This window comes from Podarcis liolepis (assembly GCF_965112155.1).
Source record: "Podarcis liolepis genome assembly, chromosome: 11".
NCBI lineage: Eukaryota > Metazoa > Chordata > Lepidosauria > Squamata > Lacertidae > Podarcis > Podarcis liolepis.
The window spans coordinates 30,890,738-30,908,270 of record NC_139565.1 but is presented as its reverse complement, the minus strand read 5'-3'; the positions used below and the strand labels follow the sequence as shown (position 1 = coordinate 30,908,270).

At 42.7% G+C, this 17,533-nt stretch overlaps 1 protein-coding gene across 6 annotated transcripts in view; it reads left to right on the top strand.

Moving 5' to 3' along the window:
* The window catches only part of ADGRV1 (adhesion G protein-coupled receptor V1), a 246,928-nt gene that overhangs the window by 97,082 nt on the left and 132,313 nt on the right, over positions 1 to 17,533 (top strand). For all 6 annotated transcript variants that reach the window (XM_083465098.1, XM_083465097.1, XM_083465099.1 and 3 more), the window contains 13 exons: positions 28 to 145; positions 1,572 to 1,695; positions 6,539 to 6,677; positions 7,967 to 8,152; positions 8,564 to 8,796; positions 9,282 to 9,430; positions 10,321 to 10,522; positions 11,111 to 11,330; positions 11,946 to 12,185; positions 13,255 to 13,404; positions 14,424 to 14,897; positions 16,136 to 16,279; positions 16,913 to 17,084. In XM_083465098.1, coding sequence (XP_083321224.1) covers positions 28 to 145; positions 1,572 to 1,695; positions 6,539 to 6,677; positions 7,967 to 8,152; positions 8,564 to 8,796; positions 9,282 to 9,430; positions 10,321 to 10,522; positions 11,111 to 11,330; positions 11,946 to 12,185; positions 13,255 to 13,404; positions 14,424 to 14,897; positions 16,136 to 16,279; positions 16,913 to 17,084 — 2,551 coding nt within the window. The remainder of the gene's footprint in view (positions 1 to 27; positions 146 to 1,571; positions 1,696 to 6,538; positions 6,678 to 7,966; positions 8,153 to 8,563; positions 8,797 to 9,281; positions 9,431 to 10,320; positions 10,523 to 11,110; positions 11,331 to 11,945; positions 12,186 to 13,254; positions 13,405 to 14,423; positions 14,898 to 16,135; positions 16,280 to 16,912; positions 17,085 to 17,533) is intronic.

Sequence of the window (17,533 nt, the reverse complement as noted above, 5' to 3'; positions counted from 1 at the left end):
ACTATTGTCTGCTCCATTCTTATACAGATGGAATCCCAAAAAACCATAGTTTTGCAAGCAATTCAAGATGGTCTGTTGGAAGGTGATGAAAGTTACACAATTCAACTGGTCTCTACTGATGGCACAGAGATCTCACCAATAAATGGTAAACATTAGGGGGGGAAGCCATTTCCACTGAATGTCCAAAGACGATAAGTGCTTGAATTACAGGGAGGCCATGGGGGTCCAGCTGGCCTGCTTTCATGACTTTCCCCTTACCTGCTGTTTATAAAAGGTTACAGCGTGGCATAATTTGGGTAAATTTGGGTAGAATTAAGGAGTGGATTTGATTAGGTGGCTCTCCGCCCCCAACATTAAGATAAAAGTCTTTTACTGACCAAGTAAATCAATGTTTGTGAGGCCATTAAAAACATGTGTTTTGGTCAAGCTGTGTTTTGAACTTGAAACTCAAAAATGTTGTCCTGAACATTCACGTTAGCTGTTATTCTGATACCTGAGTTCCCAAGAGATAAATTGCGTTGTGTTTTAACATACTTCGTCCCTCCTGAAATTAAGAGGGGAAGGCTGTGGCTCACTGGTAGAACATCTGCTTTGCATGCAGAAGGTCCCAGGCTGAAAGCCTGACATCTCCAGGTGGGGCTGAGAGAGACCCCAATCCATAGCTGTCAACTTTTCCCTTTTTTAAAGGGACATTCCCTTATTCTGAATAGGATTCCTCGCAAGAAAAGGGAAAGGTTGACAGATATACCCCAATCTAAAAGCCTAGAAAGTTGTTGCTAGTCATTGTAGACAATACAGAACTAGATGGACCAATGATGTGTCTCAGTATAAGGCGACTTTCTCTACTCCTATGAAAATAAGGTTTAATTCGAACTGGTATTCAGAGTAGAAATGTAAAACTGCGTTCTGAACACCTGCAATAAATTTCCTTCTGACCTCTCAGCATTCAGTGGAGTTCTTGCCTTGCAAACAAATTTATTAACTGCTGAGCACTAAAGTTCTTGTTTGTCTCAGCAAATAAATTAAACTGAAAAATAAACTAATGGTACTTTATAGAACAAGTGGTGATAGCAAGGATTGTCTTACAATTTAATTGCAGAGCCTAACGCTAGTGTATCGCAGTGGCAAATTTACATTCCTCCCCTCCCCAAAAAAAGTTTGACCTTGGCAATAGTGAGAACTAAATGAAAACTCGGCTGTGGGTTCTGTTCAGCAAAGTCACTCAGCTGACCAAAGGCCTCTGTCAGTGGAACTGAGAGGATAGCTATTTTTTGTTACTTCCCTTCTTTCATGCAGCCCCCTAAGCCACCCTAATTCTGCTGCAGAAGGTACCAAAAATCTCTGCAGTTTTCCCCCCATGGCATGGTGTGTGTGGCTTCCCTCCCTTTTCTACAGACAGAACAAAACTGCCATTGGATACAACCTAGTGTCATGAACGCCCTGCGAAAAATGTGTCTCTTTTGTATGTGTAAGCCCCTCTAGTTTTCATCCAAAGAGAAAACAGAGTAAAGATTAATCAGTTATGTCAGTGATTTTTGTTTTTTAATTAGGAAACTTTTTTGTATTCACAGGTGTGGCAACCATCACTGTACTGGGAGACCTGGGAGCTTCTGGGATTGTTGGGATAGCTTCATCATCCACCCATATCCTGATTGGAGAGCCCATAGGAAAGTACAATGGGACAGCTTTTATTGGGTAGGTACATCTCTGAGATCTCTACATTCATTGTAAAACACTGTTGTAATCTATAAATTTGTGTCAACATGGATTTGCCAAGAAGTAGATCCCACTGCTGTATATATGGAGCTTTCTTTTCTTTTAGGTTTTTAAATTTTTGATGAGCAGAATTTTAACAGGACAAAACAGTTAATCTCCTCATTTCACATAGCAAACAAGGGGAGCCAAAAATAAAACAAAAAACCCCCAAAAACTTTAATCTGTCAGTATAGCCCATAGGCGCCGACTCCATGGGGCCTGAGGGGGCTCGAGCCCCCTCAAAAATTTTATTGGGGGGGCTGAGCCCCCCCAATAATTAAAAAAATTATCGCGCGCCTTGGCTCCCGCGGCCGGCGAGGGGAGCCCGGGCCACGCGCGGCTGCTGCCGCCGCCGCCTCTCCTGGGGGCGCCGCCTCCCCGGGCGGGAATGCTGCGGGTGCGCGAGGGAGGAGGGCGGCCCCCGGGGGCTGGGAGAGCCGGGCTGCCGTGGCCGAGAGGGCTGCTCTGCCGGGCGCCGGCTCCCTTGCCTCGTCGCGCGCCTTGGCTCCCGCGGCCGGCGAGGGGAGCCCGGGCCGCGCGCGGCTGCTGCTGCTGCCGCCGCCGTTTGTGGTCATGGCGGAGCTGCCGCCTAGGGAGGAGGGGAGAGGGGGCTGGCGGGGGGGGCAGGCGGTGAAGGGGGCTTGGCTGCCCCTTGCAGGCTCAGGTGTGTACATCTCTCTCTCTCTCTCTCTCTCTCTCTCTCTCTCTCTCTCCCACAAAGGTCATCCAGTCCAACCCCCGGCAATTCAGGACTCACAGCTAAAGCATCCCTGGCAGATGCCCCCCCAACCTCTCCCTAAAAGCCCCTTCCCCTGTCTGACTGCTCTCACCACCAGAAAGGCCTTCCTAATGTTTTGTGGGAATCTCCTTTCTTGTTTCCTTATATTTTATTGAGAGTATTACAAGGAGTTAAATTGGCGGGGGGGAGGGGGAATAAAAAGGTTACATGCATTAAAAATAAATAGAAGCAGAGGAAAAGAGCAATAACAAAATAGCAATGGAATATAATTAAGCCTACAGAGCTATATATGCAAATGGATCTACTTATTCTTTCCCTTGAAGATACATTGATTCGTTTGTTACTGTGGTTTCGATCAATACTTTCCAAAGATCTTTACATTTGTCCATGCATGATCTTTGTCTTAAAGCTCATGGGTTCCAGGAGTTGTCATAGGAGGTTATATTTTTGTCCTTCCAACTGTTATGGAAATTACAGGGGGGGCACATCTTTAAAGTTGTTAAATGTTGCAAATATTATGCCTGAATGTACCCTTTCAACTTGACAGGTCAGGGAAGTTACCTAGATAAAATCCTGTAACACAATGTATCAGCCTTAATCATTTTGCAGGTGTTAAGGGAGGGGGCAGAGCCTGCAGCCACCATCCCTTTCCGGTGGGGAGGGGGCAGAGGAAAGACAGGAAGCTTTCCCTGCAGAGTTAGACCCCTTGGCTGCGTGGCCCTCGGGTCCCTTCAAACTCCTGGGCGTTTTGCTGGTGGGGGGCTGCATGGGGGCCTGGGCGATGTCAGAAGAGGAAGCTTGCAGGCCTGGTTGTCTGTTGGGGGCAGCAGGAAGAGGCGGAGGGCAGGCTGTGCAGCCCCTGCCTGGCTTTCCTGTGGGACCAAGGAAGCGGCTGGGGGGGCAGCCTCTGGGGTCTGGGTGCTGCTGCCTGTCTCCTGCCATGGACTTGGCGGGGGGGGGCTGTGCTATTGGGCTGGCAGAGACTTAACGGGGGGCTGCCTCTCCCAGCCAAAGCTGACCCACAAAATTGCAACCCAGTGTGTGTGTTTGTGTGTGGGGGGAACCAGCCTGCACAGGGTAAGCCCCGATGGGGCTCCTGGGCTCCTTCTGATGCATGAAAATTGGAGGTTGTCCTTTACAGCTCAGCTCCCCAAGGGGCTCAAAGCCTCCCAAGTCCATTATCAGTCGGAGACGAATGAGTGGAAGCTGGAAGAAAGGGGGATGTGAGGGCGATCTGGCTGCGACATCTGTCACCCCATTGATCGCCAGGGTTGATTCGGCTGATCTGGCTGGCTAGGCGGGTGTCCCCTTCCTCCCTCACCGCTCCATGTGCGTCCCTCCCGAAGCTGCGCGCTCGGTGGAAGAGGACGACCATCCCAGATAGAAGGAGTGTACCGTTCTTCGGTCAAGGGGAATCTTTATTTTTCTGTTGAAACAGAGCCCTCCTTCCCACTGACATTTGCAAGGAGGGGAGGACCCCAAACAAAGGTGTGCAGCAGCTTTGAAAGACTTTTCCGGCTCAACATCAGGAAGAGCTTTCTGACAATAAGAGCTGTTCAGACGGTCTCTGCTCCCTGGGAGAGGCTAGGTGGCCATCTGTCAGGGATGCTTGAGCTAAGATTCCTGCATTGCAGGGGGCTGGACTAGATGACCTTGGGGTCCCTTCTGTCTCTATGATTCTATGATTAGCATAATACAAGCATCTCAGGAAGAGGCATCTACCAACAGAAATCCAAGAGTGTGGCTTCTTTCCTGTCTGTCAAGGGACCTGCAGATGCTGATTGCCTTACTTGGCCAGTTCCTTAGGACTGGTACATACAGTCATACCTCGGGTTACAGATGCTTCAGCTTAAGCATTTTCAGGTTATGGATGCACTGAAAGCCAGAAGTACCGGAATGGGTTACTTCCAGGTTTCGGCACTTGTGCATGCGCAGAAGCGCTAAATCACAACCTGTGTGTGCGCAGACGCAGCAATGTGAGTTGCGAACACTGCGGGTTGCGAACGTGCCTCCCACATGGATCACGTTCGCAACCCGAGCGTCCAGTGTACCTTGGTTCTCGAACAGAATGCGTTCCGGGAGTCCATTCGACTCCCGGAACCATTTGAAAACCAGAGTGCGGCTTCTGCCAGAGGAGCCCCCTGCAGCCAATCGGAAGCCGCACCAGATGTTCCATCTCCAAAAATCATTTGAAAACCAGAACACTCACTTCCGGGTTTTGATTGTTCAGAAGCCGATTTGTTTGGGAGCCAAGGTGCTCGGCTTCTCAGGTACAACCGAACCTGAGTCCTTGGGGGCGCTGCCTCCCCGGGCGGGAACGCTGCAGGTGCGCGAGGGAGGAGGGCGGCCCCCGGGGGCTGGGAGAGCCAGGCTGCCGTGGCCAAGAGGGCTGCTCTGCCGGGCGCCGCTGACATTGGAACTTAGAAAACTTCCCGGGGCAGGACCCCGGTATGGGCCCCCCCAATATTTTTTATAAGTCGGCGCCCCTGGTATAGCCTATCCAAAAGTATCAAAATTCAAGTCTAAAACATTTTGCACACTGCTAGTAGATGTCTTTGTATCCCCTGTTTGGTTGCATAAACAATAAAACAGGGCCAATCTGCCACAAAATAACTTTTACATTTTATTCCTTAGCTAGATGCAGATTATTTGTTAACTTTTCCAACATCTCAACTTGCCAAACTGTTTTATGCCAATTAGCTAATGTGTCACCCTTTAGGTCCTTCCATTGTTGAGCAACAAGAAGAATGAGAAGCTTTATAGCAATTTGCAGCTTTATGGGGTTTTTCAATGCCCTGACCTTGTCAAAATGTCACAACCCTGCCCTCTCATTTGTAGAAATCTCAAGTAATTCTAGTAGTTTCCGTTCACATCATTGGATGACAGGATCTGTGGCTCTCAAACTTAGGACACGCACACACAATTATATCCAAATCCAAATAAAAAATTTGATTACTTTATGGAATATATTTCCAAAAAGAGCTAAACTATTTGCAGTGTCTGTCATACAGTTTGCGTCCCTGTTCCCATACCACAAACCTGAACTAGCCAAGTACAGTGGATGCTCGGGTTGCGAACTTGATCCGTGTGGGATGCACATTCGCAACCCACAGCGTTTGCAACAACCAAAACCCGAAAGTAACCCGTTCCAGTACTTCCGGGTTTTGGCGGTCTGTAACCCGAAAAAACGCAACCTGAAGCGTCTGTAACCCGAGGTATGACTATGAACTATGTGAAGGTAAACTATGTAATAAATGCACATTTACTTTGGCCCTGAGATTCCCACCATCTGGTGAAAGCTTTAATTAATTTTAATTAACTACGGGAGGAGTCATCACTTATGCTTTCAATTAGACTGGGAAATCTCAGAGTTCTTCCCAGTGCTTCTCTAGTTATAATATTTTGGTGGGTGACCAGCATGCCAAGCACACACCACACACGAGATGTCAAGTGTTCTGATCCCTTTCCAGAGTGCTGCTAGACCAAACCCACTACTTATCTCAACATGCGAGGAGTAACAGTTTTGACCGCCACCACTTCCACAGCCTAGCTGCAAAAGCTTATGATAACAGGTGCTTCTTATCTGAGGCACCCTTTCTTTGCTTCCAGTTTTGTGCTTGTAATTGTTAGAGAAGCTGGCGTCCAGAAGCACTCTCAGAATACTCAGGAGTTCACATTCCATGTAGCTGCAGGTCAGATTTTGATACGCCATGCCACATTATGAATAAATGTTAAGACTGAAACAAAGTACCTATATATATTGTAAATCTCCCTGTGATCTTAAAATGAAGGGTGGTATAGAAATTAAATAAACAATAAACAACAATATATTTTGTGACAATTCACATGAGTTCAGAGATCCAAGAAACGGCTGTTTCAGTACACAGTTTCCCCATTTAAAAAACCCCAATGATTTGCTGCAGCTTTATTTGAAGACAGGCGAAAGACCTGTTTAGGATTGACTGCAGTGTTTGTAATTGAAGGGAGAGCCAAAACCATGAAATCAAACTTGAAACCTGACCATGCTCCTGTTATTGCCTGCAGCCTAGTACGTGGGCCAGGGATTTTTGGAGAGGTCACCGTCTCCTGGAATATAACACCACCTGATCAGAAGAAATTTGCTGAGGTATCAGGAATGTTGACCATGAAAGACAGGCAGTCTGCTGCCATCGTACTGATACAGGTATGAACTACATATTTTTTTCCCTCCCAGCTGAGCAATCCTATACTCTCATTATATGGAATGGGAGGGGGAAATATGCTGCTGCTATGCAAGGGTAATGCCCTCTGTGTCCTCTATAGACTATGCCAAAGAAGGGAGGGGAAAACACGACACAATGACAAATCTCCAAATGGCACAAAAAAGCAGTTATGACTGCATCAGTCATGTAAACGTCCAGTGTCCACCAGCAGGAACTGTGCCAATGATGTCCACATGGCACTTGCAACCACAGAAGGAACTAATGAACTATGGCAATTGGGAAAAGACCCTAAAACTCTTGCCTGCATCACAGCACACATAGTGACCCCATAGTGCTCCTTCACCCCATGAGTTCCAGTGCCACAGACAGCAGTAACCCCACTATTGGGAGTCCCTGGTTTGAATCCCTTTGTGCTGCTCACAGGTGCAACTTTGGATCACAACATGCACAGGGGACTAACAACAATGACACCCACAACAACAAAAAATGTACCTATTGGGACGCTAGGAAGAGAAGTGACAGCAATGTGCTCAAGTCCTAACTTGCGCTGCTTTGTGCAAAGTGCTCACTTTTTACGCAGTGCTCTTCTCCACAGTTCCTCTCAATAGAGTTTGCCCTTCTGAGCTCTAAGTAGGCAAGACTGGAGGCCAGAGAAGGATAGCTCCATACTGTGTGCCCTGTCATCTAGGTTATGGTATTAATTTGTGGGGTTTTTATACTGTAGGGGGGGAACTGTGATTGGGTGCTGACTTGCATCATATACTATACTAAGTTATTCCAGTGTGTGTATGATGGTGTTGGGTTTTTTGCAGGCAGATATTATCTTAGAGTTATTTCTCCCCTCATCAAATCCAATGGGGTGAAATTCCTTTAGTCAGGTCTGTGTGGCTGGTCTGCAGGAGTATAGGATACAGCACAAGTGGGATGCTCCTCTGTGCTTCCCCAGTTCCACTCACAACTCCAACCCATTTTAACTATTCTGCAGGTGCCTCTTTGGCACTGTGGCTGCACTGGCAGGCTCTCCTATCAGTGTATTCCAGATGTTGTTCCAACATAGCTACCTTGACAGTGGCCTAGCTGATGTTGTGCCACTGTCACAAGGCTTCTGCCGTATTTGATAGTCCCTTCACTCGTATACATCGAGTATGGGCTTGTGACCGCAGTGTTCCATGTTGGTTAGATTTTGCATCTTGGTTCACATGTAAATGGGCTTTCCATCAAGGTGAACATTGCAAAATTCTTCCTGGTTTGTCTGCTTGCATTTCTTTAGGCTCTAGATGACGATGTTCCGGAGGAAAAACATCACTATCAGTTTCATCTAAGTGGTATCAGTGATGGAGGAATCATAAATGAGTCTGCCAGCACAGCAAACATCACCATGGCTGCTAGTGACTTCCCCTATGGGAAGTTTGCATTCTCCCAGGAACTGCTGCAGACGTCTGAAGAAGAAAAATGGGCAAGTGGGGAGTTCACTTATTGTATTTATTTATTTAACAGAACTTATATACCACTTGGTTTGTAACATAACCTCTAAGCAGCTTGTAAGAAGTAGTAAAATTATGAAAACAGTTGAAAACAAAAATAAAAATATTTTAGAAACAGTTAAAATCAGCAAAAAACTAAAGCAAGATTCAAGCATGTCTGGGTAAGCTTGCTTAAACAAAAATGTTTTAAGCACAACGCAGAGTACTAACTACTATACGATCATGGTCATAGTGTGCCTCTACCCTAAAATAATGGTTTCTTACAAGTGTGTAATGAGTATTGTGCGGCACCTGCAACAGTTATGACATACAGCTGTAATCAACGTTACAATGCAACATGATGTAGTGTCATTGGAGCCTTAAGGAATGCTTGTCCTCAACAGGCTAATATCACAGTTGTCCGTTCACATGGATATTACGGGCAAATTCGCCTCTGGTATCAGGCGATGAATGGAACTGCAGTTGAAGGCATGGATTTTACTCTCATGTTCAGAGAGGTTACTTTTGAACCTAAGGAGACTATGAAAACTATTTATGCAGAAATCCATGATGATGACCTCCCTGAAGGTCCTGAGGAGTTTTCAATAGAAATGACAAAAGTTGAACTACTGGGAAGGTAAAAATAAATTTCATTGCATGGGAGAAGATTAACCATGGCGACAGAATTTGCTATATGTGGTACATGTATATAACAAATTTAGTAGCCCTGGATATCTTACTTGATGTTATGTTTTGGATTCAACTGTAGATTGCAAGATAGAGATTAATGACTGGGCGGCGTTGTTGTTGTTGTTGTTGTTGTTGTTGTTGTTGTTCTTCTTCTTCTTCTTCTTCTTCTTCTTCTTCTTCTTCTTCTTCTTCTTCTTCCACTACTACTACTACTACTACTACTACTACTACTACTACAATTTGCAGTTGCCCAACCAATCTGTATTGCAAACCAGAACCAAATCCAGGCTCATTCTCTTGGTATGAAACTATGGTTAGCAGTGCAGCTATGTCTGAACTAAACCAGTTTGCCACAGGACAAAGACTGGGACACCCAGGAATCTGAGCTGATTGCCTAATTTCTTTATATTTCCCTTCACATACTTCTGCAAGTGGATTTGATTTTACGATAAAAGAAAATGGACTGCAAGTTGACCAACCCCCTGAGATAGGAAATGCCTCAGTAATAAAAATCATTATATCAAAAAGTGACAATGCAGAGGGCATAATTGAATTTGATCCACTCTATACAAGTCTGCAAGGTAGGTTAAGGATATAGCATCATACTGCATTTTAAAGAGCAAGTGAATGACTTTATCGTTGTTAATGATGGCCTCTGAGCTTGGTGTGGAAATAGATGGTTGAGCACTCTTGCTGGACCTTTGAAGGTCTTTTCAGAATCCCATACACACGATATGCATGTCAGGGAGAAGTAGAATATTAATGTAATAAAAATATAATAAAACAGTACTATCCATTCAAAATCTTGTACCTGTTTTAGGTTTCGATTTCCTTATTTATTTTCTTTGGTGGCATCAATAGCTACAGAAGAATGCAAAAGTACACTTAAACATCTCCCCCAAACAGTTTAAAGTTGTTTTTTAGCGCCAGGAAACAAAAACATAACTGTTGTGACAGGGACTCTTACAGATGTCCAATTGATACTATCACCCCTAAAGCAGAAAGTTTTGCTGCTGTTCCTCACAAGATGCCCTTGGCTCTTGGGGATGGTGGGAGTTCAGCCCAGTCCAGCAGCTGAGAACAGCAGTAAGTAGCGATAACAGCGCCTCTCTGTGTGCTGCACTGGGAAATGCAAGGCTTTTCCATGAATCTCTATGGGTTAAATAGCTTGTGAGAAATGTAAAATGAAATGTAACAACAGGGACCTTCTGAATGATTCTCTCCCTCTGTGGTTCAAACAAGTAGAAATATTCAGCTTTCAAGGATATGCAACAAATGTCCTTGTGAAATAATCACTTTGCAATTCCAATTTTTGTCCTACCAATGGTGGCGTTTGGGGGCAATTTCCTAATATTGCCTGAGTACCCCCCCCCCAAACATATGAACTAAAGTAAAAAATAAATGATATGGTCATATACAAGCATGCAATTTAGAAAATGTCACTCATTCACTTTGAATTCATTTTTTGTAGTGGAAGAAGATGTTGGATTGATAATGATTCCAGTAGTACGAAGACGTGGGAATTACGGCTTTGTGACTGCAGATTTCATATCTAGAAGTATTTCAGCTCTTCCTGACGGTGTTGACTACAGTATCATAAATAATTCAGTCATTTTTCATCATGGCCAAAACCAGAGTTTCATCAATGTCTTAATCATAGATGACGATGAAAGGTAATGATGTTGAAGACTTCTTTGCATATGATAGGGAAATGGATAAGGAGGTCTAAAAATATATGAGAATATCCTTTGAATCATAGAATTGTAGAGTTAGAAGGGACTCCAAGAGTCATCTGATCCAACCCTTGCAATTCAGGAATTTCAACTAAAAAATCAAAGACAGACAGCCATCCAACCTCTGCTTAAAAGCTTCCTTTTAAAAAGTTGCTGATAAACCTTTTTTTTTTTTTGCTGTAAACAAAATTTTCAGCTGTGAAGCAAACATTGATTAAGAGTAAAATAGAGAACAACCATTATTACCTCAGTCTCTTTTCTGGTTTCCTGTAAATTTCTCTTATGAAGAAATTAAAAATAGAGTTTCTATGTGTCTGTTAAATAAGCTGCAATTACATATATAAATGCAGATCATGCACTGGCAGTTATTTTCCCTTTCTTATGTCTACAGTGTAAACCACCCATAATTAATATTGAATATATGCAAATGTTCTGGTGAATTGCTGGGCATTCAGATTTTAATGATGCCTATATGGAGAGGTCATGTTTGGTAGCAAAATGTGATCTTTTCTATTGTTTCTGGAATAGAGAATATGCTGAGCAGTTTGAAATCCAGCTAATAAGTGCTAGTGGGGGAGCAGTCCTTGGGCTCCACCTAGTGACCCAGATAACTATTGCTAAGAGCGACTCTCCACATGGGACTGTCCGGTTCCTCAACCAAAGCCGAATAACTATCCCCAATCCTGATATGTCATTGACGCTGTCCTTGGTCCTGGAAAGAACTGGAGGCTTGGTGGGAGAATCTCAGGTATGCCTTCCCGCCTTAAATTAGATGTTGGTGAATTCCTTTTGTAAGGATGCATTTTATTATGAAATGAATGAGATTAAATTATTTTACATTCCCTCATTTTTCTATAAGATTGTGTCGTATAAGATTGTAAACCAGATTATACAGGAGTTGTTTCTGGTCTATGCATCTACTGAATGTGATAAGATTATTTTAACCTGCATTTAGACTAGGTGGTAATTTGGCTATCCATTCCCCACCCCTCTTACTGTGGTTGTTTGTGTGCTTTCCAGTTTTGCAGATTGGTGTATTGCTTGCTATCTTTTACATTTTTAAAAATAACTGATACATCATTAACTGCTTGAGGGTTTCCATGGACAGAAAGGTGGGATATAAACAAACACATGAGTAAAATGGGACTCACTGCTATGGGCTAAGGGTTGTTAGATCAGTTAAGCCACCTGAGGTTAGAAGGACTGTGCTTCTCTTGCCAATACTCACATGGGAAATAGAGCAACTCTCCAGCCATCCTCCAGTTAATGTCTTTTGTAAAAGGTACTAGCTACCATAATTGTTCTATTGCAACTTGCTTATAATACTAACAAATGCTACCTTTGGAATTTCTATATTTCACAGATTAACTGGGATATTTTGGGACCTAACTCAGAGGCAATTTTACCTGCTCTGAACAGTGACATTGGTGACCCGGTGAACGGAACCTTTTATTTTGAAGAAGCAGAAGGTGGTCTGAGAACCATCACCTTGGAAATTTATCCTCATGAAGAAGTTGAAGTTCAGGAGACCTACATTGTTCGACTGAGCATTGCAAAGGGTGAAACAGAACTGGATCCAAAGGCTGCCAGCATTACACTAATAGTAATTTTAAATTTATTTATTTTTTAAATGGGACTGTTTCTGTAGTAAAGCAGGTTGGGTTGCTCAGTGTTTTTCCTGCCCAGGAATTGTTGAAAGCTTTGTGACATGAGGAAGCCATTCCTCCTCCCTGCATTTAAAGAATGTGTGAGAAAGTTGCAGGGATACCTGACTAGCCCCACTCCCACTACTGGCACACATAAGAGCCATGTCCATCTATGCACGTACTGATGAAGAAAGCTCCTCCTTAGGAAGGTGAATCTTGGCCGAAATAAGAGTTCCTCTTGTGTTGAGGCGTTCTGGGAACATGCATGCATAAAGCCCCTTCTCATGCTTGCTGCATTGGCAGTGACATGGTGTGGCCAATGTGCATATTGACCACGGGAGTGGGGCTAACCTCATGGCCCCTAGCCTCCCCACCAACACCTCTTTTCAACACATGGAGGCATTTGCAGTTGAGTGAAAATAAGTGGGCATCTTGCCCTACCAAGCTGTTGAGAAGCAGGCACTGATACAGTCAGCTGTCTGGTTTTCCTGGCCATTGGTCTTCTTAGGTAACATTTCTTCTACTGTTTCTCCTTCCTGAACACGAGTGGATCAATAATTTTCTCCATTTTGGATATATTAAACTTTTCTTCCCTCATAGAACCGAGTCATTCTAACTTTCCCAACATTTAATTTGCTCTTTTTAAACATTTATGTTTATCAGCATCCAGAATTATTATTGATCATTGTTGTGTGTGAAGTCAATACACTTGATTTCATTTGCAGAATATGCACACAAAATCCTATTATCACAGTTCAGGTCCTTTGGTAATTCACATGCTGCTCTCATTGTAACCTTAACAAAACAATTAGATGCCATGCTTAGGTTTGTTTATTTGTTCAAAAACAAGCTCAAAGTCACAGCATACAAGATTAGTTGCACTGTTGTTTGGATCTTATGCCATTTTTTAAAAGGGGGAAAGTAAACATGGAATTAATATCACATGACTTGTTGCTTAAACTGTTTAATTTTTATTTGTCCCACAAGCAAGGAAAGTCAATTATATGCTGTTGTAATCATTTTTAGATTCTGAAGTTTGGTGATCCCAATGGAATTGTGCAGTTTGCCCCTGAATCATTATCCCCAAAGTACTACGAGGAGCCATCAGCATCCGAAGGGCCACTACGTATCGTGCTTTTCATAATGCGAATTCAAGGCACCATGGGGAACATTACGGTAGTTTCAACCTTTGGTACTTATTTGGTAGTTTCGACTTTTGCTACAAATTGCAACAGTGTAATCTGAAGTCTTTAGCATAGCATTCAATCTCACCCTTGACTATGAAGGTGAAATTAGATTTTATGGAGGCATTGTGCAATGTATGATAGATTTGTAAAGTTCTTAACTAAAGTTTCTGAATGTTTAAGGTTTTTAAATTTACAGTATGATCACATATTACACATGGAACTGTCACCGCATGAGCATCCTGGTGCTTCTGGGGACAGTGCGTGGAGAGGGACTTGCTTCCCAAGCAAAGCAGAGAGCTTAGAAGCTCATTTGGCATTGGGTTTCCCCAGCGCTTCTAAGCTCACTGCCTTGCTTGGGGAATAAAGCCGCCTCCACATGCCAGCTCTGGAGCCCCCAAGATGCTCTTGCAAGATCTCACAGGGCTGTCTGAGTTCCCCCAAGATCTCACAGGAGCATCCCAGATTTGGCATGCGGACTGGACCTTACTTCCCAAGCAAGGCAGAGACCTTAAAAAACTCCTTTTTTGCAGCAGGAAACCCCCTTTTAATATCTCCCCCTTGCTTGCATTTAACTTATGTGGCCTTCAGCCACATATGGTTGAAATTGTGCAAGTTAAATGCCCATAATAGGCAATCGTACTGTATTTCTTTGTTGGAATGATTTGGAAGACTATGTCAAGCATAAACAATAAATCAGTTTAAATGTTTCTAAGAGGAATGTGCTTTTAGAGGGACATATTTAGGGGGACTGTTATTATGATTATTTTGCTACTATTCTGTGCATTATGGTTTATTATGCATTATGCTGTGTAAATTATGTTCTTAATGTTGTACACTGCTCTGGGATTGTTGATTGAACGGTATATACAAATCAAATTAATAATAATAATAATAATAATAATAATAATAATAATAATAATTTCATACTAAAACTAATTGTCTAATATATAAAAAGATATGAAGGTCTCACCACTTTTTGAACTTACTGATCAAAGATTTTTACTTCAGGTTCACTGGGAGCTAAGTAGTGATTCAGATACTACAGATGATTTCCTTTTCACCAGCGGTTCTGCTGTAATTCCTGACGAGCAAAGGACATCTGAGATTGTTATATTCTTATTGCCTGATGATGTCCCTGAAATAGATGAGCATTATGTGGTACAGCTTACTTCAGTGGAAGGAGGAGCTGATGTGGATCAGGAGAAAAGCACTTCTGGATTCACTGTTTTGGCAAACGATGATCCCCATGGAGTATTTGCCTTGTATTCTGAAAAGCAGTCAGTGCTGGTGAAGAACGATCTGAGCCGGCACATCCAGATTAACGTAACTCGTCATGCGGGGACTTTTGGAGATGTGATTGTGGAGTACCATGTTTCATCTCCTAGTGAAGAAAGCTTAGTCACGCCAGCCAATGCAGTGGGACATCTGCTAGTTAAAGCAGGTTCCAATTTTGGAGTGAAGACTGTGCCAATACATACCCAGGTCTGTAATTTCTCTTTACCTTGTGAGGTCCTTGAAACTGAGCTGAGTAAGCAGCACAGCAATACTTTGTGACCATTGTCTATTATAAGTTTGGCTGCAACCCAAAGCTTTCTAGAAAAATAAGAGTCCCATTTTCTAGAATCAGAGTGGGGAGGCACCCCAGAGGTCATCTAGTTCAAATTCCCTGCCTGGGCAGGAAATCTGCTGTTGTAGCATCCCTGGCCAGTAGCCATCTGGCCTCTGCTTTTTTTAAAAAAACACACCCTTTAACTAAGGAATCCACCATCTTTTGATGCTGTCTGTTCCATTACTGAATAGTAATGGATGGTAAAAACTAGTAATAAATTTTACCATCACAAAGTTCTTCCTTATGTTAAGTCTTAAACCACTTTAAAATGCACTTGTTGGTTTGGTTCCTGCCTGCTGGAGCAACAAATTTGTTCCACCATTGATGTGTCAGCCCTTCGAAAATCTGAAAATGGCTATTACATCACCTCTTAATAATCTCTTCTCCTTGCTAAATGCACACAACTCCTTCAATCTTTCCTCCTCTGGGACACATTCCAGTCTGTCAATATCCTTTAAGAGATTGTGGCTGGGACCTTTCAAAGGAAGGGAGGTTTGACATGTGCAGTAGGGAGGGATTGCCTGTGCATTTCCTCTTATCATATGAAAACATTGTCTCCCAAGAAAGCCCTTTCAATAGCAGTCCCTGAATTGTAGTCTTTGAAATACGCTTTTTCTATACGCAGTACTGATGGACAAAGAAAACTTGCAATTTAAAATCTTTTCTTAGTGACAGCCTGTTTCCCATGGTATAGTCTTTCATGTTCTAGAATCTTGCTTGGATACAGTCTCTGTCCATGAGGAAACATCTGCCTTGGGGCCTGATTATGGTTTCAGCTTTTTCATGAATTATACTGGGTGAGGTTTTGCATGGCTGAACACCTTGTTACTACAACAACAACCCTCCTTGCACACTGTAAATGATTAATTATAATTGTTTTCTGCTTATAGGCAACAAAGAATAAATTCTGAGGATTAACTTAAATAGTTGTGGCTTGAATATGCCATTATTCATAATTTAACATTATATTCTATTATTCTTTTGGGAAAGATTTTGGAGAACAACATGTTTAAAACAGTTCTCAATATGAGGATTTCTTGTTTGAATGTCTCACACGTAGTTCTTGTTTCCTAGCTGATGACAAAACAGATAAGTGATTATCTCCTTTCAGGTGTTTCTCTTCCTGGGCTTGAATTTTACTCTGAAACTGAACAGCGTAAGCCTGTTTAATATTAGTGCCAATATTGTGCCTAAAATATTAAATACAACGATGTCAGTCTCTGTCCCAATTCCCAAAGAAGCTGCCAATTCTCAGGTAAGTACAGCCATGTAACATCTGTACCACCAGAGGGCAGATCAAAATTAATGCAGTCACAATGTTGTTAGAATTAACTGGCTGCCATATGTTGAAGCATTTGAACAAATTATTTGTAAATGTATCAGTGTAAAAACTGGTGAGGTTTTTGGTTTCAATATGTGCTTGTATTTACTTGCCGTGCATTTAGGAAGCAGCATGTGCAAAGAGCAGAATGTAGATTTTTATGGATCAAATACTAATACATTTGGTTTTGAAAAACATGAATAGTTTTTGTTATATGGTTCCAAATTCTATCAACTGCTTCAGGAGATTTTCATTTAGATATCATTAGACTTCAGAGGAGAGGAGAAGTAACCCACTGTATCTTGTTGCCATGTGTATGTGCAAAAAAATACCTTGTGCCGATAGTGTGAGAATTAGATGCGTTCCAGAGTCAGATGTAAAAATTCTAGGGTTGTTAAAGGAGTGTATGATGCTGCCGGTAGAAGCAATACTTCATACAGAAATATTTGATCCACAAAAGTATAAATTTACTTTAAGCACCATGTGGCTGCTGCTAAAGAATAACATGTATGTGCATGTAAAATCATCCATTTCTCACAATAACATCATCTTTCTCCATTTGGGCAGGTTGCCTTTGAGTCTGTTATCTTACGACTTACAAATATTACAGCAGGGACAACCCAAGCAATGATAACTCGGGAAGGAGTGTATGGCTCCATCACAGTAATGTGGAGTTCTGGATATCCACCTGGCTTGATTCCAGAGTTCCTTCAACCAGGCAATATTACACCAGCTTCTGGTGAGTGCTTCCATTTTGCCCCTTACAAGAAGAACCTGAGATCTTCTACAGGCAAATCATATGATCTACTGTTGGCACCATCTTTTGCTTCATAGAATCTTTAAACCACAAGGCTTAGGCTATTGATGATTTTGCCCCTTCCAGGCCAGAAGTATGTTCATCACATCACGACCCTGGCTGTTGCAGTTTTGTTTCACTGGAAGAAGAAAGTTCTTGAGAACGCTGGGTTAAAGATGGCATTTTCCTGTTCTATTCCTGGCCCAGACATCTGGGGAAAAAACATATATAACTTTTATTATCTTTAATCATATAGAACTGCAAAGACTGCTCTTTTCCTGCCTGCAGTATCTGATGAGAGGATAAAATTCTTAAGAGAGAATGCTGTGTCTTGCCAGGGATATTCAAAATTCAAGTTTTTTGTTTTGCTTTTATTCATTAAGCTTTTATTT